Here is a 21438-nt window from a genome sequence, read left to right on the forward strand (position 1 = left end):
TGGTTACAACCATGATGTTGTCAACCAGTCATTGTCTGTTTACACGCCAGTTATGGATTCTTCATTTTGCGAGGTACAGCTGACAATTACATTAATAATCACTTTAAAATGTAACTCTGTTTACAACTAAATTATACTATTATTTATTTGCTGCTCATAAATGCGAGCTCTGAGGGATTCAAATAAAGTGGTACAAGAGTGACCTAATACAAACAAAGCAATGTAATGAATTTAATTTGAAAATGTGAATGTTAAGTATCATATTTTGAGTTAAAGTGCAACCACGGTGTTTGTTTTAAATTACACACGAAAACATGACCAAAGTCTTTAACTGTGAACACAACATAATGGATCTACATTTTTCTTCAACATAATACAAATGTAAAATAAGTCATTTAGTCTCTTATTCAGTCTTACAATGGATTCTGCCTAAGGGTGAGTTGATTACACTTATCTAACTCCTATTACTATAAGGGTTAATATCCTGTGCACAGGCTGCATGATTCACATCAAACACAGTACAACTAATTAAACAAACTGATTGAAGTCAAAGTACAGAATCTCCCTCCACTGACAGATACTGAATCCTTTATTTATCCTGAGGAAAACAGGCATATGAGGTTCTGTAGGTTAGAAAATCTATGAAGTATGGAGGATTACTCAGGATGTCTTGCATAGCTTAATCTCCAAAGCACGAAGCTGTTTGAGGAATCCTCTGTTTGGGAAAATCCACCTGTGCTCTTTGACCTTGTTGATGGCCTCTAATAGGGTGTAATGGTGGTGGATCATTAGGTAGGCCAGGACTAGGGAGGCAGACCTGCTCACTCCAACAGCACAGTGGACAAAAACCCGAGCTGGTCAAGAAGAAGAAAAAGATTACAATGAGCCTCAAGCATGGGCGGATTCTGGGATTTCATTCTGGTTAAGATGAGTGACTTGCAGAGAGGCCTGCACAGTCTGGGATGCAAGTGAGTGATAAAGGAACACGATGTGTATTTACCACCAGCCGTGTCAAGTGCACTGTGAATATACTCAGCAGAGGGAAAGAAATAGCCAGAGAGGTCAAAGGATGGTGAGTCATCAGCAGGCACTCCATAATAATCCATATTGGAGCCATAGAAGTCATGACTCCCCTGACAGTGCATCCTCCCATGAGCAACATTCAGAACATGAGTGATTCCCAGCTTCCACAGGCTGTAGCGATCATTGGCCACTGACCTGTGGACCAAGGAAGCAGGAATTATAATAAGAAACTCATTCGACTGAAACAATCTAGGGTTACATTTATTTCATAAGCTGTCAAGAGCAATGTAAAGGACTTACATGTCGCCAATGAATAGGTTAGGCCAAACTTCATCAACATGATTACCAAACCTTTTTCCTCCATACAAAACCTTCACCAAGTCTTTCACAGAAGGCGTGGCAGGGACAGCTGCATTACTTTCACGTAGATTCTCCATAGTGCATATGCATAAACATTTATAGTTGCCTACATAACAAAATGCTACTCTGAAACTACCTATTTACATGATTTCTTCTCCGAACATTTATTTCCAAACTCTGTTGAGGCTTTACTATAACTGTACTGGTACTGACAAGGACAGGTGTTCCTGGTCTAAAATTAAATCAGTGACCCATACTCTAAACATTGGTCAAACTCACACCTCTAAATCTGTTTCAAGTAAATTATGTCCATCCACGACTTCTTATTTAACCACAAGAAGAATTCCTGTGCGTCAAGAACAATACCACAAAATCAAAGACGCTGCGTTCCCATATTTCCACCGGCAGGTGTCGCTGTTAACCAGCGGGAGCCAAGCCCCGAGTAGCTGATTTTACGTGCGCGGCTATTTCGGACATTACCGCATTGTGTAGTCAACAGTAACGAAGCCAGGGCGAAATGATTTCAACACTCTCGTGTTATTGCAGCACACGCTAATATGATTTCCTCAGATTCTTGTGAGATGCCATTTAGCTAGGTAGCTGAATAAATACGTTTCTGAATCGTCCTCTGTTACATCTCAGTACGGGTGAGTGAGCGCAAGGCACACGCATTGATCAAGCTAGCAAATAGCTTGCTAGCTAACGATAGCTAGCTAGAACTGAATTAGCCTGCATTGGGCCGGGTTGTTGGGGTAGAAGAAATGATGCTTTCGCTTGGTTTCATGTCTGCCGTAGGAATGTTTGTGGTCGTATACACCGTTAACCACCAGTTTGGCTAGATGTCTTACAAGATATTGAAAGACGTTAGTGGAATTAGCTCCTGGTCCCATCGTATTGATGGTCAGTGATTTTGGTTATTGCAGATTGATGGCTTTCAATGGACAAAGATACTGACCGTTTGTATGAGTTATAGCTGCTCTGTAAAACACCAAAGCCAACGTGCCAACATCTCACATAATCCAGACAGGTAGAAATACTAACGTCGTATGGATATCTTTGTAATCCTGGGAAGAGACTTTAGAGAAAGTGGTTTGTTGAGCTTAAGCGATCATTATTCTGGTCAGTGTGTAGGAAAGTGTCTGCTAGAAGTAAGACTGTGGATAATAACCAACAAGTCGCTATTCATAACTAGCACAAAAGTTGTAAAAAGTCACTGTAAGGCCTGGGCAATGTATCTGCTCCTTCACCCAAACTTGGAGGATGTGACTTAACAAACTCTTGCCAGTGTTTGCCTCAAATATTTGCTCAGGTTGCTCAGTAAGAGCTCAAGAATTGTCTTGATTATCACGTATAATTTTTGTCACAAAGGAAAGTTATTTTCTGTCTATGTGGCAGTCTTGCGTGGCTTGTTTGGAATTATTATTGCTGATTCAGTGGAAATAAAGAGTGCCTAATAGTGCCTACTTCTGCTAAGATTCCTTGTTTTTTTTGGTGTGGAAGTCACTGAAGAACTGATATTGACAGTAAGGGAGAACTCCGTTGCACTTTTTTGTTTGTGAATTGTGATGTTCTTTTTTCCAGGAAATGACACACTTGAGTGTCCGTCGATGGGCGCCAAAACACGTCGCCAGGTGGCTGAAGGAAGAGGGCTTCTGTGACTATGTGGACCTGCTGTGCAACAAGCACCGACTGGATGGCACCAGTCTGCTGGCCCTGAGCGAGTATGACCTCCGCTCACCACCTCTGGAGCTCAAGGTGCTGGGGGACATCAAGCGCTTGATGGTGTCCATCCGCAAACTGCAAAAACAGAACATCGACGTGTTGGAGGAGCTGGGTCTTCCCTTCGATGGCCATTCTCCTACGGGCTCCGGGGGCAGTTTGGACTGGCTGTGTAATGGAGACCCAGGCAGAGACTGTGATAGCACTGACACAGCACCAGTGGGAGAGGAGTATCATCAGTACACTAATGGGAAGTACAAGCAGCAGACGAGGCGCCTTGATCCAGAGTACTGGAAGACAGTGCTTAGCTCCATCTATGTGGTGTTTGTGTTTGGATTCACATCCTTCGTCATGGTCATTGTGCATGAGAGGGTGCCTGACATGCGCACATACCCTCCACTGCCAGATATTTTTCTAGACAGGTGGGTGTGTGAAAGCTAAGACACTCTTGAGACTTATTTTTCTCACCTGGGGCAATGTTTAACCACATAATAAAAAAAAGTCATCTGTGAAATTCCTAAAGAAAGTGAGACAAACATATATTTTTATCAACTGTCAGAATATCACACCAGATGGTGGACATTGTAATTGCCCTACTTCCTTGTGGCATGTTTCTATTATTGTCCTCTGATATTCCCGATGGGCTAGCTTAGGTTCAAAGGGATCTTTGAGTGTTTTTTTATTTATTAAGTGACCTACTTTGTTGTGTGACCCTTTGTTTATGGCTAGCTTTGAGTTTTAAAACAGAATGTCTTAAGTATATTGGGAAATCTGATTTCGGGGAAATGCCAGAATCTGTTTGGATAAAAGTTGTGTGTTTGGCAAGAGAGAACCAGTAGAAGCAAGTTACAGCTTTTGTGTCCATTTAGTGATTTTAGTGTCCATATTTTGCAATTTAAAATCAATCATGACGTTTAAAACTTTGAACCTGAAATATTTAAACCTGCAGTGTGGAACTTTTGTCTTCCCCTTCTGACAGAGAGAGTAATTGCACAACACTGTCGACACGTGCTTATGACATAAAGGCCATACTGAGTTGCTGCTATCGCTAGTGCGGTTCCCACCTTCGGCTCTGGTAAACCATGGTTGTGTGGAAATGTCGCCACAGACACCAGATATAACGAGTTCGGTGCACTCCGAATACAGAGAGATTTACCTGCAGTGATAGGCTTAATCAGCATTGTGTGAACTCGTTTGACAAGGACTTTAATGTAACGGACGTTCATTTATATCTAAAAGTCCTGCACTCTAGCTTTTAACCCGAACAATGTCACAAGGATATTTTAGGGCTGAGATTTCATGATTGATTAATCCGTCTATTATTTTTGTTCAGTAGATTAGTCAAAAAAAAAAAAAAAAAACTACAGAAAATTGCTTGTTTTGTCCAACCAACAGTTGAAAACTCCAAAGACACTCAATGTAGGATGATATAAAACAGATAAAAGCAGTAAGTCCCTGCATCTACAAGAAGTTGGACCAGAGAAAGGGTGGTCAATTAACTTTTTATGGACTCATTTCTCTGTTTCTCTTTTCAACAGTGTGCCTAGGATACCGTGGGCCTTTGCTATGGCTGAAGCATGCGGAGTGATCCTCTGTAATATCTGGTTGCTGGTTCTGCTGCTCCATAAACACAGGTAGAGTCCTGACAGTCTGGCACATCACTGCACTGTTGTCACTGTGCTGTCAGATACCTACACTTGTGTCCCTTAAATCGATACCATGGAAGTCCCGGGTTAACTCTGTTTGTCACTGCTTGTAGGTCCATCCTTTTGCGCCGCATGTGCAGCCTCATGGGAACGGTGTTCATGCTGCGCTGTATCACCATGTTTGTCACCTCCCTGTCTGTGCCAGGACAGCACCTGCAATGCTCAGGAAAGGTAACACGATAATCAACTCTTAATCACAACATCTCTGCCTCTGTAATGGATCACAGTGCTGATCATTTCACTTCTTCTCTTCTAGATATATGGTGACATGTGGGCCAAACTGCAGCGAGCTGTGGCCATCTGGAGCGGATTTGGGATGACCCTGACAGGGGTTCATACATGTGGTGACTACATGTTCAGCGGGCACACTGTGGTCATTACCTTACTCAACTTCTTTGTCACCGAGTGTGAGTAGCTTCTGTCTTTTGTCACATTTACATTCAGTGGGGAACAGAACCACTTAAAGAGGTCATATTATGCTAATTTTCAAGTTCATAGTTGAATTTAGAGGTTGTACCAGAATAGGTTTAAATGGTTTAATTTTCAAAAAACATACTGGACATTGCTGCAGCGCCTCCTTTCACCCCTGTGTGTTGAATGGTCTGTTTTGGCTTCTGATTGAAGCTTCTCACTTCTATTCAATCTTTGTAAGGAGTTGCACATGTGCAGTACCTAGGTAAGGACTACTAGCAGAGTAGGGCAGGGCAGGTGCTGACAAGCATGGAAGTATGATCCAAAACAAAGCCACTTTGCAACCTAGACTGGAGAAAGAGGTTTCAGAGTTGTAAGTTATTTATTTGTAACAAATTTCTCTTTCAACATTTTAACTGTGCACTGTCTCTACATCACAGTAACAACTTCATGTCCACTGACTGCCTGGAAGGTAGCTAGTGCTTGGTAGGGAGGGTGGGGGTGAGGAGAGGCAGTGGGCGGATGTGTGTCTGCACTGCAGATCAGTGTGTTTCTCCACCAGTGTTTTTGAGGGTGTACCACAATAGCCGCTAGGCGAGCATTATGACACGTGTTGCAGGTAACTCCCTTTGAGGTGGACTTTGGGCGTTTTCACTATGCAAACCTGCACAATAAAGTAAAGGGGAAAAAGGCCACAAAGCATAATATGACCTCTTTAACTTTATACATCAGAAGCCCCTTAATGTTTTTCTTGATAAGATTAAGCTGTAATGGCTGTGGAGTAATTAACTATTAACTAATAATAACTTAATTTGATTCCTAAAATAATTTCTTTGGAAGGTCTGAATTTAGGGTTAAAGGACTACTAAATGTATTTAAAGTTTACATTCTGCACAGTTTGCAGTTTTTGAAACCTTTTTAAAGAAAAAAACAATATTCAAAGAAGGGCTGCACCGAACGATGATTTTAGTAATTGAGTATTCTACAGATTATTTAATCGATTTATCGTTTAAGAAGTACTTTTGCTTGGCCGTGGCAGCGGCACCACCCCCCGCGCCATCCTCCCAGTACGGGGATCAGCTGTGAAAGTTAACTCATGACTGTGACGTTATAACCCAAACTCACAGCCAAACCAGGTGGAGAACAACAAACGGATGTGTGGACATTTACAGCTGAGGATTGTGGCTTACTTTTACTAGCCTTCAACTCAACAAACAATCATGATTTCAGTTAAATGCTAAAGTTGCTGTTACTGTTACCTACCTACCACTGTCTGTGGTCCGCTCCATGGACTTGATGATGGACTGGGTGCACTCTGATCAGATGGTGCTGTTGTGGTAGGCCACATAAGTTTCGTTTTACGGTGGAGAGACTGTAAAATTACAGAGTTGTTGTTTTCTTTTAGCTTGAAATAATCCCATACTATCAATAACTTTGGACACTTTCTTCTTCGTCCCTTGCTATTTTCTCTCTCTTCCTCCACTTTACAAACAGCGGCATCATAATCACGTCGTGTTCACTTAATCATAGTGTAAGCGCAAAGTGCGACAGTAATAAATGTCTGTGTGAAACAGTGCGCTATATAATTATATGGATTAAATGAAGCATCGATACAAGGAATTTGTGTTGATGCTTTTTAGTAATCGAATAAATAGATTTAATCAATGAATCGTTTCAGCCCCAATTCAAAATGTCTAAAATTTGCGTTAAAACTTACATACAGTTACCTTTAAAATGTCACAGTGGTTGCCAGATTTGTTCCACATTCATTCATGAACATCAGGAGAAATTACAACCTGTTATTAAAAGCTGTGACATCAGAGAGGGAAAGTAAAAAATCATGAGGAAAGTGTATTTGACAAGATTGTCCCTTTGTTGCCACCCTGTGTCCTTCCCTGGTATTACAACTTAAGGAGAAACAAACCTTTCTCTGTCTGACCAGTAAAACAACAAAAAACTGCTAATTCGTTGAATGTATCGTCAGCTGTTGTTCCTTTTTTATTTCACAGATACTCCACGAAGCTGGAACTTTATTCACACGTTGTCCTGGGTCCTGAATCTCTTCGGTATCTTCTTCATCTTGGCTGCACACGAACACTACTCCATCGATGTGTTCATAGCTTTCTACATCACTACCAGACTCTTCCTGTACTACCACACTCTAGCCAACACCCGGGCCTACCAGCAAAGTCGACGAGCTCGCATCTGGTTCCCCATGTTCTCCTTCTTCGAGTGCAACGTGAACGGCCCCGTCCCCAACGAGTACTGCTGGCCTTTCTCTAGGCCTGCTACGATGAGGAGGCTGATTGGATAATGAGCAATATCAGTGGTACTGTCAGACACTTTTCAGCTTGTGCTGTTTTGTCTTCTTTGTCAAGTTGCCAACCGAGGTGGTGTGTGATATCTTCATCATCAAAGACAACTGATGTGATCCTGTTAGCACCGAGGCCTGATGGGATACACAGAGCCATACCTTCTTAAATTCTGGGACTCATCTTCTAACCTCTCTCCCCTGTCACCATTTTTAGGCGGATGAAACAAAATCCACATAACAAAAAAAAGTTTCTTAAAAGCCCCATCAACACATGAATGCATTTTTTCATTACCTCTCAACTTAAAAACGTACGTGTGTGTTAGTGTTTGCTTAGCACATGGTAAAAGGAAGCTACATCAAAAAATTCTCAGGCGGCAGTGTACCTAATCTTTTGCAGTTTGCCATTTTCTGTGCAATTACAGTACCTGATCATTTCATGGATTGCATCTGAATTCTTGACTGAAAGTTTAGTCTTACTACCCACTTTGTAATCTACCAAAACATCACACTATGGACCACTGTTAAAGCAATATGTAAAGATCTACATGTCACTGTTGCTTTTTATTCTGTATAGCAAAATATTGTTCATCATGTCAAGAAACATGTCTGCAGACTGGACAGAGTAATGAATGCTCATACTGAAAGATAAAATACAACAGATCTTTGTTTATGTTGTTCACTTAGCCTGTCTTTTCCTTACCAGACCTAGAAAAGATACATTCAAGGAAATGTCATTATTAGCCAAAAACATGAAATCAAAGAGTTTTTTTTTCTAGCTGTCTTAAATATAATTGCATTTGCCAATTACCTTGAGTGTTACGATAGGTTACTCTGTGTAGAAATGTCCCAAACCTTTCATGTTTACTGATGTATAGTGCTTTTTTAATCATCATAGTGTAAATGACCAGAATTACAGCTAATAATATTAATCTGTAGTACTAGGTCTTAAAAAGGACCCTGACATTTTTATGTATTTGTTTATATTAATTTATTTAATTTTTTAAAATGTCAATAGGTATTTTTATATTTAATATACAGTGTTACAGCAACATGCACATGAAGAAATATGTTTACAGTTGCTCTTAACTTTGTATTTGTTGGAAACACATTGTGCTTTTTAAGTGTAACGTTGATTTCAGATTGGCCTCTACATTTTACTGAGTGAAACCTGCCACTGTAGTAAGACATGTTGTAACTGATTTGGTCATTACAGCATGTTAGAAACATGTTTAGTGTAAATGGAGTTGACAGTGTAAAACACATCCTTTCATTGAGGGATGATGCTGTTCAGTCTACAATATTACTTGTTTTATGTCTCATTCAGTCATTTCCATCATTAAAGAGCTGAAATCAAACACCAGGCAGTTATTTATTTTTTCCCCACTCACCACACAACCACACAACTAATATACATTATAGATTGATAGGTATTGTGTATAGTCTTCAGCATGAGAGGTAATCAGTTTATGAAATTGTTGGAAGCTAATGTTAACTGTGTATTTAATCAATAACAAGCCTTGTACCATCCTTGAGGACATGCATTAAGGACTTGAAACTAAAGTTTTATTAAGGGGTGCTAAATATTGTATTAGTAATGAAGTAACAGAAGTGACCATTATAATGTGTTGGAAATGCTGAGGTTGGAGTGTTAATATATTCTGATTTATGTAGATTAGAAAATTAAAGTATTTGTCATAATTTAAGCTACAAAGAAATGTGGACTGGACACCAAGGCTAACTTTAGGCAAGTTTAACAGTAACTAAATCAATAATATGAAAAATACAAAAGTACATGGTGTACTGTATTACAGTTTTTTATGTGTCAGAAATTATTGTATGTTTGACGTTAATATTATTACAAACCAAAACGTTACAATGGTAATTTAGAGGTCTTCCACTTGCCGGTGTGACACCAAAATGTGTGACCCATCAGATTCTGTGACCCAAATGGGAAGTTAAGCGCCAGAGGCTTTGTTGACGATGTGAAGCGTCTGCAGTTTGGTTAGGTTTAGGCACCAAAAGTACTTGGTTGGGTTTAGGTAGTAAAAGTACTTGGTTGGGTTTAGGTACTAAAAGTACTTGGTTATGGTTAGGAAAACATCGTCGTTTGGGGTTGGCACAGAATCTGATAGGTCACAGATTTTGGTGTTACACCGGTATGCAATGGTACACATTTGGCAAAAATTTAGACTTTTGCAAATGTGTTTGCTGTTTCCAACTATACAACAAATACTTTGTAATTCGCCGAGAATTACAAAATTAGCAACTCGCACCGATTTCAGACTGGCACAAAATAAACAGCTATGTTTCGGGTCCTGCGGCGCCGAGGTCAGGAGGGTGTTTGTTGCGGTGTCTCCTCCATATCGTCCTACACCGGTCCATACTGCTTTTTCTGCCGTTTTCTCCGGCTCGTTGAGTTGACAGCAACTTTCCCAACAACAGCAATACTCGGTAAGTAATAGGTTGTATAAGTACTCAGGTCTCCCATGTTGTATTTTGTTGTAATGTCAGAAAGATGGTTATCAAACGTCCCATTTGCTAGCTAAAAATCGCCCCCTACCATCCTCGTGTGGTCAAACTCCTTCAAAATACTGAAGCACGCACCGGTAATAGTGTAGTATTTGTCATCATTGGCAAAGGTTCACACCTATTCAATAGTAAAAAAGTAACTGTTACGAATAAGCAATCCTCAACTGCGTATACATGTAATTCATTCGAGAAAACCCCTCTAATTCAGTTAAGTTTGATCGTGATTCCCCATTTAATTCAAAACGTTACTCTACAAACGGTTGTTTTGATAATTATATTTATGCCGAATTGTACTAGTAGTGGTAAAGAAAAAGAAAATATAGTTTTGCCAGGTATGGTGTCACACCTTTAGCCTTTTTACGATCTTGTTCCTGGGAAGCAGACATTTTCAGACAAGGCTCCGGTCTAACCTTGACAGTGTGGAGACGTGACAACAGAATCTGAGAGTAATGGAGACCAGATGACTCTAAATCAAGTGGAGCAGGTGTCTGCCAATACAAATGTTTCAAGTCCAGTGACAGCACCTTATAACTATTCAACAGAATAAGTTAGAGTTTAAACATTACTTTAACAAAACCAGTAAACAAATGCAGTCAAAGCTGCAGCGATTTTAGAAATAGCCTACTGTCAGGTTGCCCCGTTGCCCCATTGCCTCCTCCCCAAATGTTTTTTAATAGATATATTTTTCATTTTTTCATCTGACTAATGTATTTGCTTAATAAATTTGTTTTTCTCAGCAAGATCTAAAATCTGTTTAAAAGTCTTCTTCACTCTCTCCTTTCTGTTATTACCATTGTTTTTTTTTGTTCTGGGCCCCAAATTGGTCAAATTTAAGTAGACTTGAGTCTAAAAAAAATTAGTAGGAAGAAACTGTAGGATGAAAATTCCCTCAAGGTTGCTATAATGCACAGATTCCCAGAGAACATGATCTCAGCGTCCTCAACGATAACCACAGCTCTGTTTGTAGTTAAACTTTCTGTCTTTTTAAAGACTTCACCAGTTAACAGATAAGTAATTTTCTTACTTTTTTGCACACATGTTTAAAGTAATTTTGTCACCATTTAAACTGTCTGAAATGTCCTTTTTGTAACAGTCAAAATGGCAGTTCCTCCAACATATGCAGACCTCGGAAAATCAGCAAAGGACATCTTCAACAAGGGCTATGGTAACTGGAAGCAAGATAAAAGGCAGTTTTATAAGTGTGTATTTATTGCCATTCGGAGGACAGGCCGGCTGTTTGCAATGAATTGCCAAGCACAGTAAGTAGTCCCTAACTGTCGTTGTCCTTGCAGGTTTTGGGCTGGTTAAGCTTGATGTGAAGACAAAGTCTTCAAGTGGAGTGGTGAGTTTAGCTGTTACTATAAATATACAGTGGTGCACTGCAGGTATTAGCTGATTGTAGGTTACCACAGATGTAATGTTATCAGCATGTATATTGGCTGATAAGTAAAAAGAACCCCAGTACCGACATGCCAAATATGTTTGTGGTCATGAAACATAGTTTGTCCATGAGAGTGCTGACAAGTTCAGTTTTCAACCGTATAATATCATGTTCAGTAGGTATCTTTAGTTTAAGGGAACCTTATCAAAAATCGATGTTCATCTTAGAAGTGTATGTCAGCTGATACAAGATGATTTTTTTATCAAGGTTAGATCTGCCTTTTACTGTATTTTCTCAACTGCAGTGCACTGTAGTAATAGTGGGTGTACTTCAAACTGCTCTGTTGTTTCCAGGTTGGATTCATTTCCTCTTGTATTTACTTTAGGAGTTTAAAACGTCTGGCTCATCCAACGTAGACACCAGCAAAGTCACAGGAACCCTAGAAACCAAGTATAAGTGGGCTGAGTATGGGCTGACGTTCACAGAGAAGTGGACCACGGAAAACACACTTGGAACAGAAATTTGTATCGAGGATCAGGTACTTTGAAAACTCCATGTTGCTGATCATCCCACTAATGAAACAGCTTTAAATTAAAGTGTGACTGATGGAATTATGTTTTGTAGATAACCAAAGGGCTGAAACTTACTTTTGACACTACATTTTCACCAAATACTGGGTAAGCTACAGTTTGTGTTAATCTTAAAATCACGACCTGCAATCACTGTATAGAGAACACACCCTTCTCACTTCACTTTCTCATTTTTCTTTATTAATTTCCCAGCAAGAAGAGCGGCAAGGTCAAGACGGGTTATAAGAGGGAATACCTTAATGCTGGTGTGGATGTAGATTTAGATTTTGCTGGTCCTACTATCCATGGAGCAGCGGTGGCTGGCTACGAGGGCTGGCTGGCTGGCTACCAGATGACCTTGGACACAGCCAAATCCAAGTTGACCAAGAGCAACTTTGCAGTTGGTTACAAGACCGGGGACTTCCAGCTCCACACCAATGTGTAAGTTTTTAAGATCAACAAATATTAGAAAGAGTATGGTCTAGACCTACAGTGCTCTATATAACAAGTGCAATGAGATAACCTTTGTTATGAATTGACACTATATAAATAAAATTGAATTGAATTGAAAATATTTGACCTGGCAGGATGAGCAACTTAATTGTAGAGTGACACAAATGGCTCTCCAAAGAACTCATTGATCTATCGATCATTATATTTTTGTCAGGTGAAACTGTGTAAAGAATACTGACACGCAAGTGATATTGCACATTTCTTTGCCCCCCCACCCACCCACCTTCAGAAATGATGGTTCAGAGTTTGGCGGATCCATATACCAGAAGGTAAACGACAAACTGGAGACTGCTGTGAATCTTGCCTGGACAGCAGGCAGCAACGGTACTCGCTTTGGAATTGCTGCCAAATACCAGTTAGACTCCAGTGCCTCCATATCAGTAAGTGTCTGTTTTTTATTTTTTTTTTTTACCTCTCCCAGGAAAGTTATGTTTCTCCAAATGTTTGTCAGCAGGGTATCTCAAACATGTGTTCAGTGAAATTTTGTCAGGAATTAGACTATGGGCCAAGGAACACGTGACTAGTGTTTGTGGAGATTAGTTTTAACATTTTTTGTCATTAACTGTTGTTTGCTTACTAAATTTAAAATACATACAGTATTTAAAATGATAATTGAAATAGCAGAAGTTTGTGTAGCCTTGTGGGTGGTAGTGAATGTACTCTTACATACATGTACTTTTTCGCTTTTTCTCCAGGCTAAGGTGAATAATGCCAGCTTGGTAGGAATTGGATACACCCAGACTCTGCGGCCTGGTGAGAACCATCTCTAGTCTAATATACAACTCCTAAAAACACAATGGACTGCTTTTTCACTAACTTTACACTATAAACCTGTGTATTTCAGGTATGAAACTAATCCTCTCTGCGCTGGTGGATGGGAAGAATATCAATGCTGGTGGTCACAAACTGGGTCTGGGTCTGGAGTTGGAGGCATGAGGGGTCTGCTCTGCCATTTCATAAGAAGAAGAGCAATATTAGCTGAATCTGACCCTGAGCGAGTTTGGTCAACAACAGATATTTTAAAGAGATAAAGCCAAAACAAACAAATTAATCCCAGTTCTCTAGCACTGTTAAGATGAAGTCCTTTCCACGAGCCTCCCTTCATTGTGGTTACAATAACTAGTCATGTTTCAATTACAAAATGTATTTATAAATCAGTTACTCCTTCTGCCAATTTATCCTCCATAGTGATAGAAAATCCCTCCTCTGGGTGAACCATGTCAAGGAGTGATATAAAAAAAACAAAACCCTGTTATTTTGCTAAAGTGTGATAATGTAGAATGTAAATCTTAAGCTGTTGTTTTGCACAGTAGAATATAACCTTATTTAAGCTCTCTTTCTCCTTTTGTTTTATTTGCACATTTTATTTGTATTTTGGTAGTGATGTTCAGCCTGTTGGGAGGGGTTAGTCCCAACAAAATATGCTTATCAAGATTGAAGCCAATCTATTGGCTGGTCTTCCCTTATCTTTCTAGAGTGGCTTAATTGTGCTGCATGTAAAGTTTGAGACCTCCGCTACCTTAAACACCTGCTTCTAAGTTGCAAGACAATGCAAAATTGTTTTCCATTCTTTTCCTCAGTGTGACTTGAGTGAAAAGAAAATCTGAGTCAATCATCCACTTTTCTTCCCAATTTTGAGGACTGCGACACTAGGGGAGGTTTGTGTGTTGACATGTCTAACCTTTGCAATAAAGTCCTGAAACCAACCTACATTCTCTCCTGTAGTTTGACAATATGTATAATTGGACAGCATGAAGAGGGGTATGAATTCAGCTAAATAATAATGCACTAAAAAACAAAAACAAGCATGTACATTTGGTCTTGTTTTAAAATCAAGTTTATTCAGTGTTTTATTCAAGTGCTCCACTTTGTCTTGTAACTGTAAAATAAACAGTCAGTAAATTATTACAGATACTAAAATAATAAAACCGGCATTGAAATTACATTGAAGTAAAAAATACAATGTTCCATACATTCCAAATTAACCTCAAGTGACATGGCCCCAGATGATAATACACACAGCAGTCCTATTTGTAGTGATTTTTCATTGGTTGGCCAATATCTGGCCTTTTGAGAGAATCGGCACTGGCCGACGCCTGACCACAGGCTGATAAAGATGTCTGCGGCTATGGTCTGCGGACACATCTGCAGGCAGCCTTGTCAAGTGTGGCTGCTGTTCATGTCCTCTTTCCTAAATGTTAATATGTTTCTCTAACGCTAGTGTTCTACTATAGAGAATAATGCAGTTGAATGATGTCTCTTCTGCCAAACTACCCCCACATAACCCAATGTATTTTTCTATTTCATTAATAATAATGTAATCTAAAACAATATGTTACTGGCTAAGATAATGTATATTAGATTGTATTCTCTATAGATAAATGGAATCATACATGACTTCTCTTTGTTTTGATCTTGGTATTATAAATTGGCCTGCCCTGCTCTCTTAAATATTGGCATCAGCGATTAAAGAGCCCAAATTGGTTGATCACTAACATGCAGTATGTTTCACCATCATATACCCCTCAAATAATTCACCTAGCTTTAAGAATACAGAATCACAGTGTGTTAACTACCAAAGCCTACAAATCTTTACACTTATCAGACACCCATCCTATAGTTTGATAGCCAGTGTGAGCCCATCTCCCACTGTGAGCATGCTCAGGCTGATTCGAGCATCTCGGTGCAACTTCTTGTTTAGCTTGTCAATGGCCAGAGTGTCTGCATCGTCATGGGACGGATTCAGCACCTTACCACCCCACAGCACCTGCAGGATCAGAAAAAAAAAACAACACAGGAGGGGATTAGCTGCTTAAAATACCCTACTGCAAGCCATACTGCAAGAACTCTTATTTATTTTGGGTGAAATCCTTACATTATCAATAGCAATGATGCCCCCTTTCCTCAACAGTTTCAGAGACTTTTCGAAGTAGATGTCATAGCTAACTTTGTCTGCATCAATGAAGACAAAGTCAAATGTTTCAGCCTGGCCATCAGACAAGAGATCATCTGCAAGAAACAAGACGGAACATAAGTCAACAATGCTTCAGGTTATATGCGACAGAAACACCAAGAAAATATTAAAGTATTTCTCCTTTTACAAATATGACAGTTCTATTTTTATGAAAACTTAATTCAAAGCAAGGCCACGTGATGGCTTCTTCGATGGTTTATAGATGTAACGTCACACTACGTCGTCACGGTGACTCCACTGTTTAACATTTGATTCAAGACGGGGGGGGGGGTTAAATCAAATTTAAAAAAGGCAGGGAAATGCGCTTGCGTACACAACAGGGTGTTCAGGGAACCACCGTTTCTGTTGGGAAAACAATCCCTTTTGCTACGTTTAGTCTGCGCTGAACTCAGCCGGGGAAAAAACGTATTGCTAAAACATGTTTATGTAATCAAATCATTCGGGAAATAATTCACACTTACGTATAAATAAACTGCGAAGAATGAAGAGAAGAGCAGCAAATGTACCTTGCCTGGCGAGACAACAGGTAACGTTAACAAAACGTGTGTAAAGTTAGCCGTTAGCTAACTGTATCCAGGCAATGGATAGCTTATGTTATACTTTACGGTACAAACCACCATGTTGTCTTTATCTGTGTTCTCAAGCATCTGACTATCTTAGCTGAGAGTTTTTAGCTGAAACACACCTGCTTGCTAAGTTGGACCCGATTGCTGAGCCAAATGGTAACTTAATTAGTTTAGCATATAATCAGTAATTGTGAGGAAAGTCGTTTAGGGCCACCACTGGATCAATGTGTGTTTGTCAGGTAACGTTAGTTGCGCTTTTAATTATACTTGAACAATGTCTACGCTATTATCACACACCTAATCGTGGGACATATATATATATATATATATATATATATATATATATATATATATATATATATATATATTTTTTTTTTTTTTAAACAAACTACAGATTCTTAAGTTAATCACAAAAAAATTGAATTAGTGGAACCATATATCTATTATATGTTTTTCTGTGACTTAAAGCCGTAGGTGACAAAACAATTCACGTCTCACCTGGCTACATTACTGACAAACTGAGGTACTGCGTCAGAGACCGACCCGGAATGTCCCATAGAAACGTTTAGAAAGAGGCTGTGCGCTGCTTTTGCAAAACCAGTCACACAGTCCTCATCCTTAAAGTCTTTACATTTTGTAAAGATGAAAAAAGACTTTAATTGTGAGGACTAACTGGTTGGTTTGGCAAATGTCTCCTAAATAGAGCAGTGTACAGCTGCTTCCCTGAGCTTTTTTATGGCACCTTCTGCAAAGGGGATAGTGCTTTTGCATTTATCAATAATACATGGTTGCTATGAGCTGACGTTTTCAGTTTGTCATATAATCAGTGACCCTCTTTTAGGCATCAAAAATTAAATTAGGCAGATGTCACACCTTTTTAAATGGAATTACAAAACGACCGTACTTTGAAACTTATGATAGTGTTTCCTTCATGAATGTAACCTTTGTATCAGGAAATTGTATGTCTCCTGTCAAATTTTAAGTTAAGAAAATAGATGCATTACTGTACCTAGAGTTTTCGATGCTGGCTGTATGCGTAGATCAATTTTTTGCTCGACACCGGCCTGTAGACAAAAAGAAACATAAAATAAGTAAGAGTGCAGCAGATTTGTTGTCTGCTAACAGATGAGATGTATTTCCTTTATATCAGGATGTCTTTTGTGAATGTATTTGCATGCATGATAATATTCTGTCTTGAGTTGGTTATGCAGACGTGATGTTTACAATAACCCAGTTTTGCTATTTCCTGGTTTATAATGAATCAAAATAAGATATAGTGATATCAGCATGAATAAAGCTGATTATAAGTTTACATGTTAGGCCTATTCAAAATATTTAAATTTCTCATGAATGCAAGAATGTATAACAACAAGCATGTAAACACGTTTACCCTAAAAGAAATCTTAATCTAGTAATCGAGCAGTTACTGTATTCAAAATACTGTGTACTTAGAAATATTGATGAGGTGGAAGTCTGCCTTTGTTGACTTTGACCAATCAGATTAAACTTAAAAGTCATGAAACTAAGTTCTGAAGGGGGTGTTGATGCAAATAAATTTTTTTTAATGATTTCTGTTTGCAACAATGCTTCTTTTGCTCACCGTTTTATTATAGCAATATTGTATAGTCACAGTCCCATGGCTACTAATGGTTATATTCAGTGACAAATTTAAATTTCTCATTTAGGCTGTGTCACAAAATCGTAAACAATGTCAATAAAAATATCTGCGAGGCCAGTGAATCGCTTGTTTTGTCTGACAGAAACCTAAAGATATTAAACTCACATTGATATAAAACGGAGGAAAACAGCAGATCCTCACATTTGAGAGGCTTGAACCAGCAAATGTGTGTCATTTTTTGCTTCATAAATGACAAACAAATGTCCAAACAGGATTGTTAAAAGACTTGGGTCGGTCATTGTTTTCAGTGTGCCACGCCCTCTGGCAGACATACTAACAGACACTCAAGTCTCAACATGCAGATGCACAGACTTGCGTTAAAGAGAACTACAGCACGTCTGTTACCTGTGGTGTGTGAAAATCCTCTGCATTGATCATCACTTTGCAATATGGGAACAATACAGCAGTATTACACATCATATAATGAACCCCATGATAATACAGTGTTTTGACAAATAATAAAACATACGTAAATGGTACCTCTTTCCAGAAGGGTTTGCCAATGTTGGCGTAGTCTTCAGAGATATCACATGCCACCACAACTCCATCGTCAGGCAAAGCTAAAGCCATGTTCAGTGTGTTGTAACCTGTGTATACTCCTGCAATGAGAGGGCACTAAAATCAGTACGACAGATGACAATGGAAAGGACAAAATGGAGACGTTAAGTGTAACTCCAAATAACATTCTGTTTTTGCACAGGTGGCGTGTTTACATGCACTTAAGTTACTGTCAGAGAAACCTGATTGACCCAGCTCGATTTCTTGTGGCCACTTATATGGAACCAGGTTGCTAGTGTTTTGCATGTGCCTAACTTCAGACATGGAAAGTATTGCTTGTAACAGCACTGCGCTCTTGACTTACAAATAATTTGATTCAAGTTCATTTTTTCTTTTTTTTCATTTCAAAAGGCAATACATACAGTCAAAAATGAAATAACTTTTGTTCCGCTCCAAAGTATAGAAATGACAAAACACACATAAAACATCTATGTATGGAAGCATCAAAACCCAAGTTCATAAATGATCAGACTCAGTTCAAATGAACTTTACTGCCAGAGTAAAAATGAAAAGTGAAATGTGTTTAAATAAAGCCGCCTTCCTTACACAGAGAATATACTGTAAATTTCCTGGGCAGTCTTACTGCTCCTAGTAACCTAGTTTTAATGTGTGTATGTAAAGAAGTAGTCTGAACAAGTTAGGGATTGTGGCAGATGAGCATACTTCAGAAACTAGATGTGAGGTCCTTACCAATCTCTATTGCTTTCTTGGCTTTTATTAGCTTTGCCAGATTGGCCATGAACTGGGACTGCTCACAGGCAACCATCGCGATGTGCCAGGGGTCTTCCATTGTCCTCTGAAAGCATTGGTCAGAAACCAGTTGCATAACAATCACAAATTATACTGTGAAAAATGATTACATCATATGACATGGAGGGCATAATTGTGCCAGAGCACACTAGTATTGCGGATCCAAAGACATCCTTACCAGTCTGAGGTTTTTCAAGACTGGATGCTCCCTCATGGAGTGATTGAGGACGTACTGCATCAGTGGGTTGTCTTTTCCCCCGCAATGACTTTTGGAGATGCTCATTCTGGAAGATTTCTTTTTCCCTGAGGGCAAACATGAACCATGAACCAAGAAACAATCATAAGGATCTTAAGAGCATGATGATGTCATGGGACCTACCATCCAGTCTCTTTCGGGAAACTGAAGTCTGGTCTAGTTAATTTACATTATTTGATTTAGATCAGATCACACTTAAATGATCTCAGTGGGGAAATGCAATCAATGCACCAGCACAAACTGATAAAGAAATGAATACTGGAAATTGTCAGACAATATAGCTTGACATCTTGAGGGCAAATACACTGAATCAGTTTACAAACACATTTTTATGACATCTTTGTCCCTATGTTTCTGGTTTGCACAGGAACTAGCATTTCTAAAATTCATCTGGTAGATGCACTAGTGCTTGGACATGTCACTTCAGGAACTCTGTACATCACTGGATATTCACATTTTTACTTCTTTGCAGTTTTGTGATTACCATTATGAGGGTCAATAGAAGAATAGAGGGAAAATGAATAAATGAGTTTAAGTGGACTTTGTACTGGGCAGCTCTTTATGGTGTGTTCATCTGTGAAAATCTAAACATGTGGCAGTCTCTAAAAATACAAAAATAGGATTGACATGATCATGCATACTTTTTTTAAAAACTTTTTTGCTCAACTTTTAATAGACACATAGATGTTTTTCTAATCATGTAATACCCTGGTAAAACACAGGATTTAATGCTTAGCTGATGTAAAAGTGTGTGTGTGTGTGTGTGTGTGTGGGGGGGGGGGGGGCTGCTTTAAGGTAGCATAATATAAGATTCAAATTTGGGTTAATCAGTGCAGCATCAAAATCCTCTGTGCATCACTTGCCTTGTTACGTCTTAATATTTAACATAACCCCTAAGTCTAGTTTTAAAACACTGTTTAGACAAACATGAGTCCAAAGACTGTTGTTTCACGCTGCCTTTTCACTGTCACCCTGCATACATTACTGACAGGTTACCACGGTGTTGTAGCGACGTTATACGGCTTTAAAGTCAAGTCTTTAGGCTTCAACACGTTTGCTCTTACCAAAGAGATAACCGACGACAAAAACAAGTCCCAGTGTGATTGATCCAACCAGTGCCTCTTTGGAAATGTTACGAAAAGTCATCGCTTTATCGACGATTATGATACCACGCGATTAAACTGACCACTTGTTTAAGCGCTTCCGCGTTGGCTGAGCATTGTACCGTAATACTGGAACAAGAGGCGAAGCGCCGCTGTTCAGAGTGGAAGACTGATGTTGCGTTGACATCGGTGTGCTGCTAGGCTACTACAACACCGCGTGACAGCCATTGTGTTCAGCATCGATACAACGAGGAAAATGTTAACACAGTGCAGCGACTCAACCAAGGAAAACGAAACATGGGAAAACAAAAAGTCCAATCCGTAATGTTAGTTGATAACACCAATGAACCAGACCGATTCCCACTCACCAAACATGTTACAGAGCTTGAGCCATGAAACCCACAGGCAGCTGCAAACCTAACATGGAAAAACAACTCACCACAAAGTTGCGGCTAAAAGATGATGGCCTCTTGGGTCTGAGAGAGCGACTGGAATAACTCCTGCTGAAACGAACCGTAAACAAATCATGTACAGAGAATGGCGGTCATATGACCTTCAGCAGCACTCGTGATAGGGTTGTACAGTAGACGCCCACTGTTGCGACCCACTGCTGTGTGCAAGTGCACGTCCACGTCCCCTGTTATTGGAGGATGTCAGGAGACCTTACAATAATTATGAAACAGTGCAACTGGGTGGACGAAGTAATCACAATGGTCCTATTCAGTTTTTATTATATACAGTATATTACCGTAAATTATTATTATTATTCATGTGTAAACCGCAGTCATCTGCAGTCTTATAATGCAACTAGCCCCCCAACTAGCTACAGATGCCAGGTTGATATAGTGTAAAATAAAGTTGCATAAACTTGGAAATACTACAAGTACAATATCTCAAATTTGTTCTCAAGTAAAGTACTTTTACCACTGCAGTTAAAGATTAAAAAGAGTATAAAGTATGCACTAAGTCCCTGTGAAATCATTAACACAAAGTCCCCAAATAGGACAATGTAACATGATTGAATTAAC

At 39.3% G+C, this 21438-nt stretch overlaps 4 protein-coding genes and 1 long non-coding RNA gene across 8 annotated transcripts in view; 3 read left to right on the forward strand and 2 right to left on the reverse strand.

The window, feature by feature from the left end:
• Positions 1-571: 571 nt before the first annotated feature.
• LOC119916442 (dual specificity protein phosphatase 13-like) lies at positions 572-1757 on the reverse strand. The gene is made up of 3 exons (XM_038736452.1): positions 1324-1757; positions 1001-1218; positions 572-854 (listed from the first exon to the last, which is right to left on the reverse strand). The coding sequence occupies exons 1-3, from the start codon at positions 1458-1460 to the stop codon at positions 661-663; spliced, it is 549 nt and encodes a 182-aa protein (XP_038592380.1). The 5' UTR covers positions 1461-1757; the 3' UTR covers positions 572-660.
• Positions 1758-1864: 107 nt separating this feature from the next.
• On the forward strand, positions 1865-8888 carry LOC119916438 (sphingomyelin synthase-related protein 1-like). Of its 2 annotated transcripts, none has more exons than XM_038736449.1 (6): positions 1865-2030; positions 2965-3524; positions 4641-4736; positions 4862-4979; positions 5065-5215; positions 7229-8888. In XM_038736449.1, the coding sequence occupies exons 2-6, from the start codon at positions 2968-2970 to the stop codon at positions 7531-7533; spliced, it is 1227 nt and encodes a 408-aa protein (XP_038592377.1). In that variant the 5' UTR covers positions 1865-2030; positions 2965-2967; the 3' UTR covers positions 7534-8888. The 2 variants fall into 2 exon arrangements, with proteins under 2 accessions (XP_038592377.1, XP_038592376.1); XM_038736448.1 differs by lacking the exon at positions 1865-2030 and adding an exon at positions 2070-2246.
• A 933-nt stretch (positions 8889-9821) lies between these two features.
• LOC119916049 (voltage-dependent anion-selective channel protein 2-like) lies at positions 9822-14231 on the forward strand. Its single transcript, XM_038735910.1, has 9 exons — positions 9822-9984; positions 11156-11227; positions 11355-11404; positions 11829-11981; positions 12068-12120; positions 12226-12453; positions 12755-12905; positions 13221-13278; positions 13370-14231. The coding sequence occupies exons 1-9, from the start codon at positions 9837-9839 to the stop codon at positions 13459-13461; spliced, it is 1005 nt and encodes a 334-aa protein (XP_038591838.1). The 5' UTR covers positions 9822-9836; the 3' UTR covers positions 13462-14231.
• Positions 14232-14346: 115 nt separating this feature from the next.
• Positions 14347-21000, reverse strand: LOC119916051 (catechol O-methyltransferase domain-containing protein 1-like). Of its 3 annotated transcripts, none has more exons than XM_038735913.1 (7): positions 20850-21000; positions 19230-19354; positions 18992-19097; positions 18224-18342; positions 17075-17129; positions 15401-15534; positions 14347-15292 (listed from the first exon to the last, which is right to left on the reverse strand). In XM_038735913.1, exons 2-7 carry the CDS (start codon positions 19332-19334, stop codon positions 15140-15142), a joined length of 672 nt encoding a protein of 223 aa, XP_038591841.1. In that variant the 5' UTR covers positions 19335-19354; positions 20850-21000; the 3' UTR covers positions 14347-15139. The 3 variants fall into 3 exon arrangements, with proteins under 3 accessions (XP_038591841.1, XP_038591840.1, XP_038591839.1); XM_038735912.1 differs by having other exon boundaries at positions 20779-20909; XM_038735911.1 differs by lacking the exon at positions 20850-21000 and adding an exon at positions 20372-20709.
• LOC119916052 overlaps positions 15542-21438 on the forward strand; it is a 41012-nt gene continuing 35115 nt past the window's right edge. Inside the window, exon 1 of the long non-coding RNA XR_005447063.1 lies at positions 15542-16025. This is a non-coding gene — a long non-coding RNA (uncharacterized LOC119916052). The remainder of the gene's footprint in view (positions 16026-21438) is intronic.

This window comes from Micropterus salmoides, unplaced genomic scaffold (assembly GCF_014851395.1).
Source record: "Micropterus salmoides isolate LMB-PRFRI ecotype aquatic unplaced genomic scaffold, ASM1485139v1 Ms_hic_scaffold_21, whole genome shotgun sequence".
NCBI classification, from domain to species: Eukaryota; Metazoa; Chordata; class Actinopteri; order Centrarchiformes; family Centrarchidae; genus Micropterus; species Micropterus salmoides.

Coding starts and splice junctions, on each gene's coding strand:
- LOC119916442 (XM_038736452.1), bottom strand. CDS start 1,460: ATGGAGAATCTACGTGAAAGTAATGCAGCTGTCCCTGCCACGCCTTCT. Junction 1,219..1,323: donor AACCTATTCATTGGCGACAT/GTAAGTCCTTTA, acceptor CTTGGTCCACAG/GTCAGTGGCCAATGATCGCT. Junction 855..1,000: donor TGCACTTGACACGGCTGGTG/GTAAATACACAT, acceptor CTTCTTGACCAG/CTCGGGTTTTTGTCCACTGT.
- LOC119916438 (XM_038736448.1), top strand. CDS start 2,223: ATGTCTTACAAGATATTGAAAGAC. Junction 3,525..4,640: donor CCAGATATTTTTCTAGACAG/GTGGGTGTGTGA, acceptor TCTTTTCAACAG/TGTGCCTAGGATACCGTGGG. Junction 4,980..5,064: donor ACCTGCAATGCTCAGGAAAG/GTAACACGATAA, acceptor CTTCTCTTCTAG/ATATATGGTGACATGTGGGC.
- LOC119916049 (XM_038735910.1), top strand. CDS start 9,837: ATGTTTCGGGTCCTGCGGCGCCGAGGTCAGGAGGGTGTTTGTTGCGGT. Junction 11,405..11,828: donor CAAAGTCTTCAAGTGGAGTG/GTGAGTTTAGCT, acceptor TATTTACTTTAG/GAGTTTAAAACGTCTGGCTC. Junction 12,121..12,225: donor ACATTTTCACCAAATACTGG/GTAAGCTACAGT, acceptor TTAATTTCCCAG/CAAGAAGAGCGGCAAGGTCA.
- LOC119916051 (XM_038735911.1), bottom strand. CDS start 20,453: ATGACTTTTCGTAACATTTCCAAAGAGGCACTGGTTGGATCAATCACA. Junction 19,098..19,229: donor TCTTGAAAAACCTCAGACTG/GTAAGGATGTCT, acceptor CAATGCTTTCAG/AGGACAATGGAAGACCCCTG. Junction 18,343..18,991: donor CAAGAAAGCAATAGAGATTG/GTAAGGACCTCA, acceptor CTCTCATTGCAG/GAGTATACACAGGTTACAAC.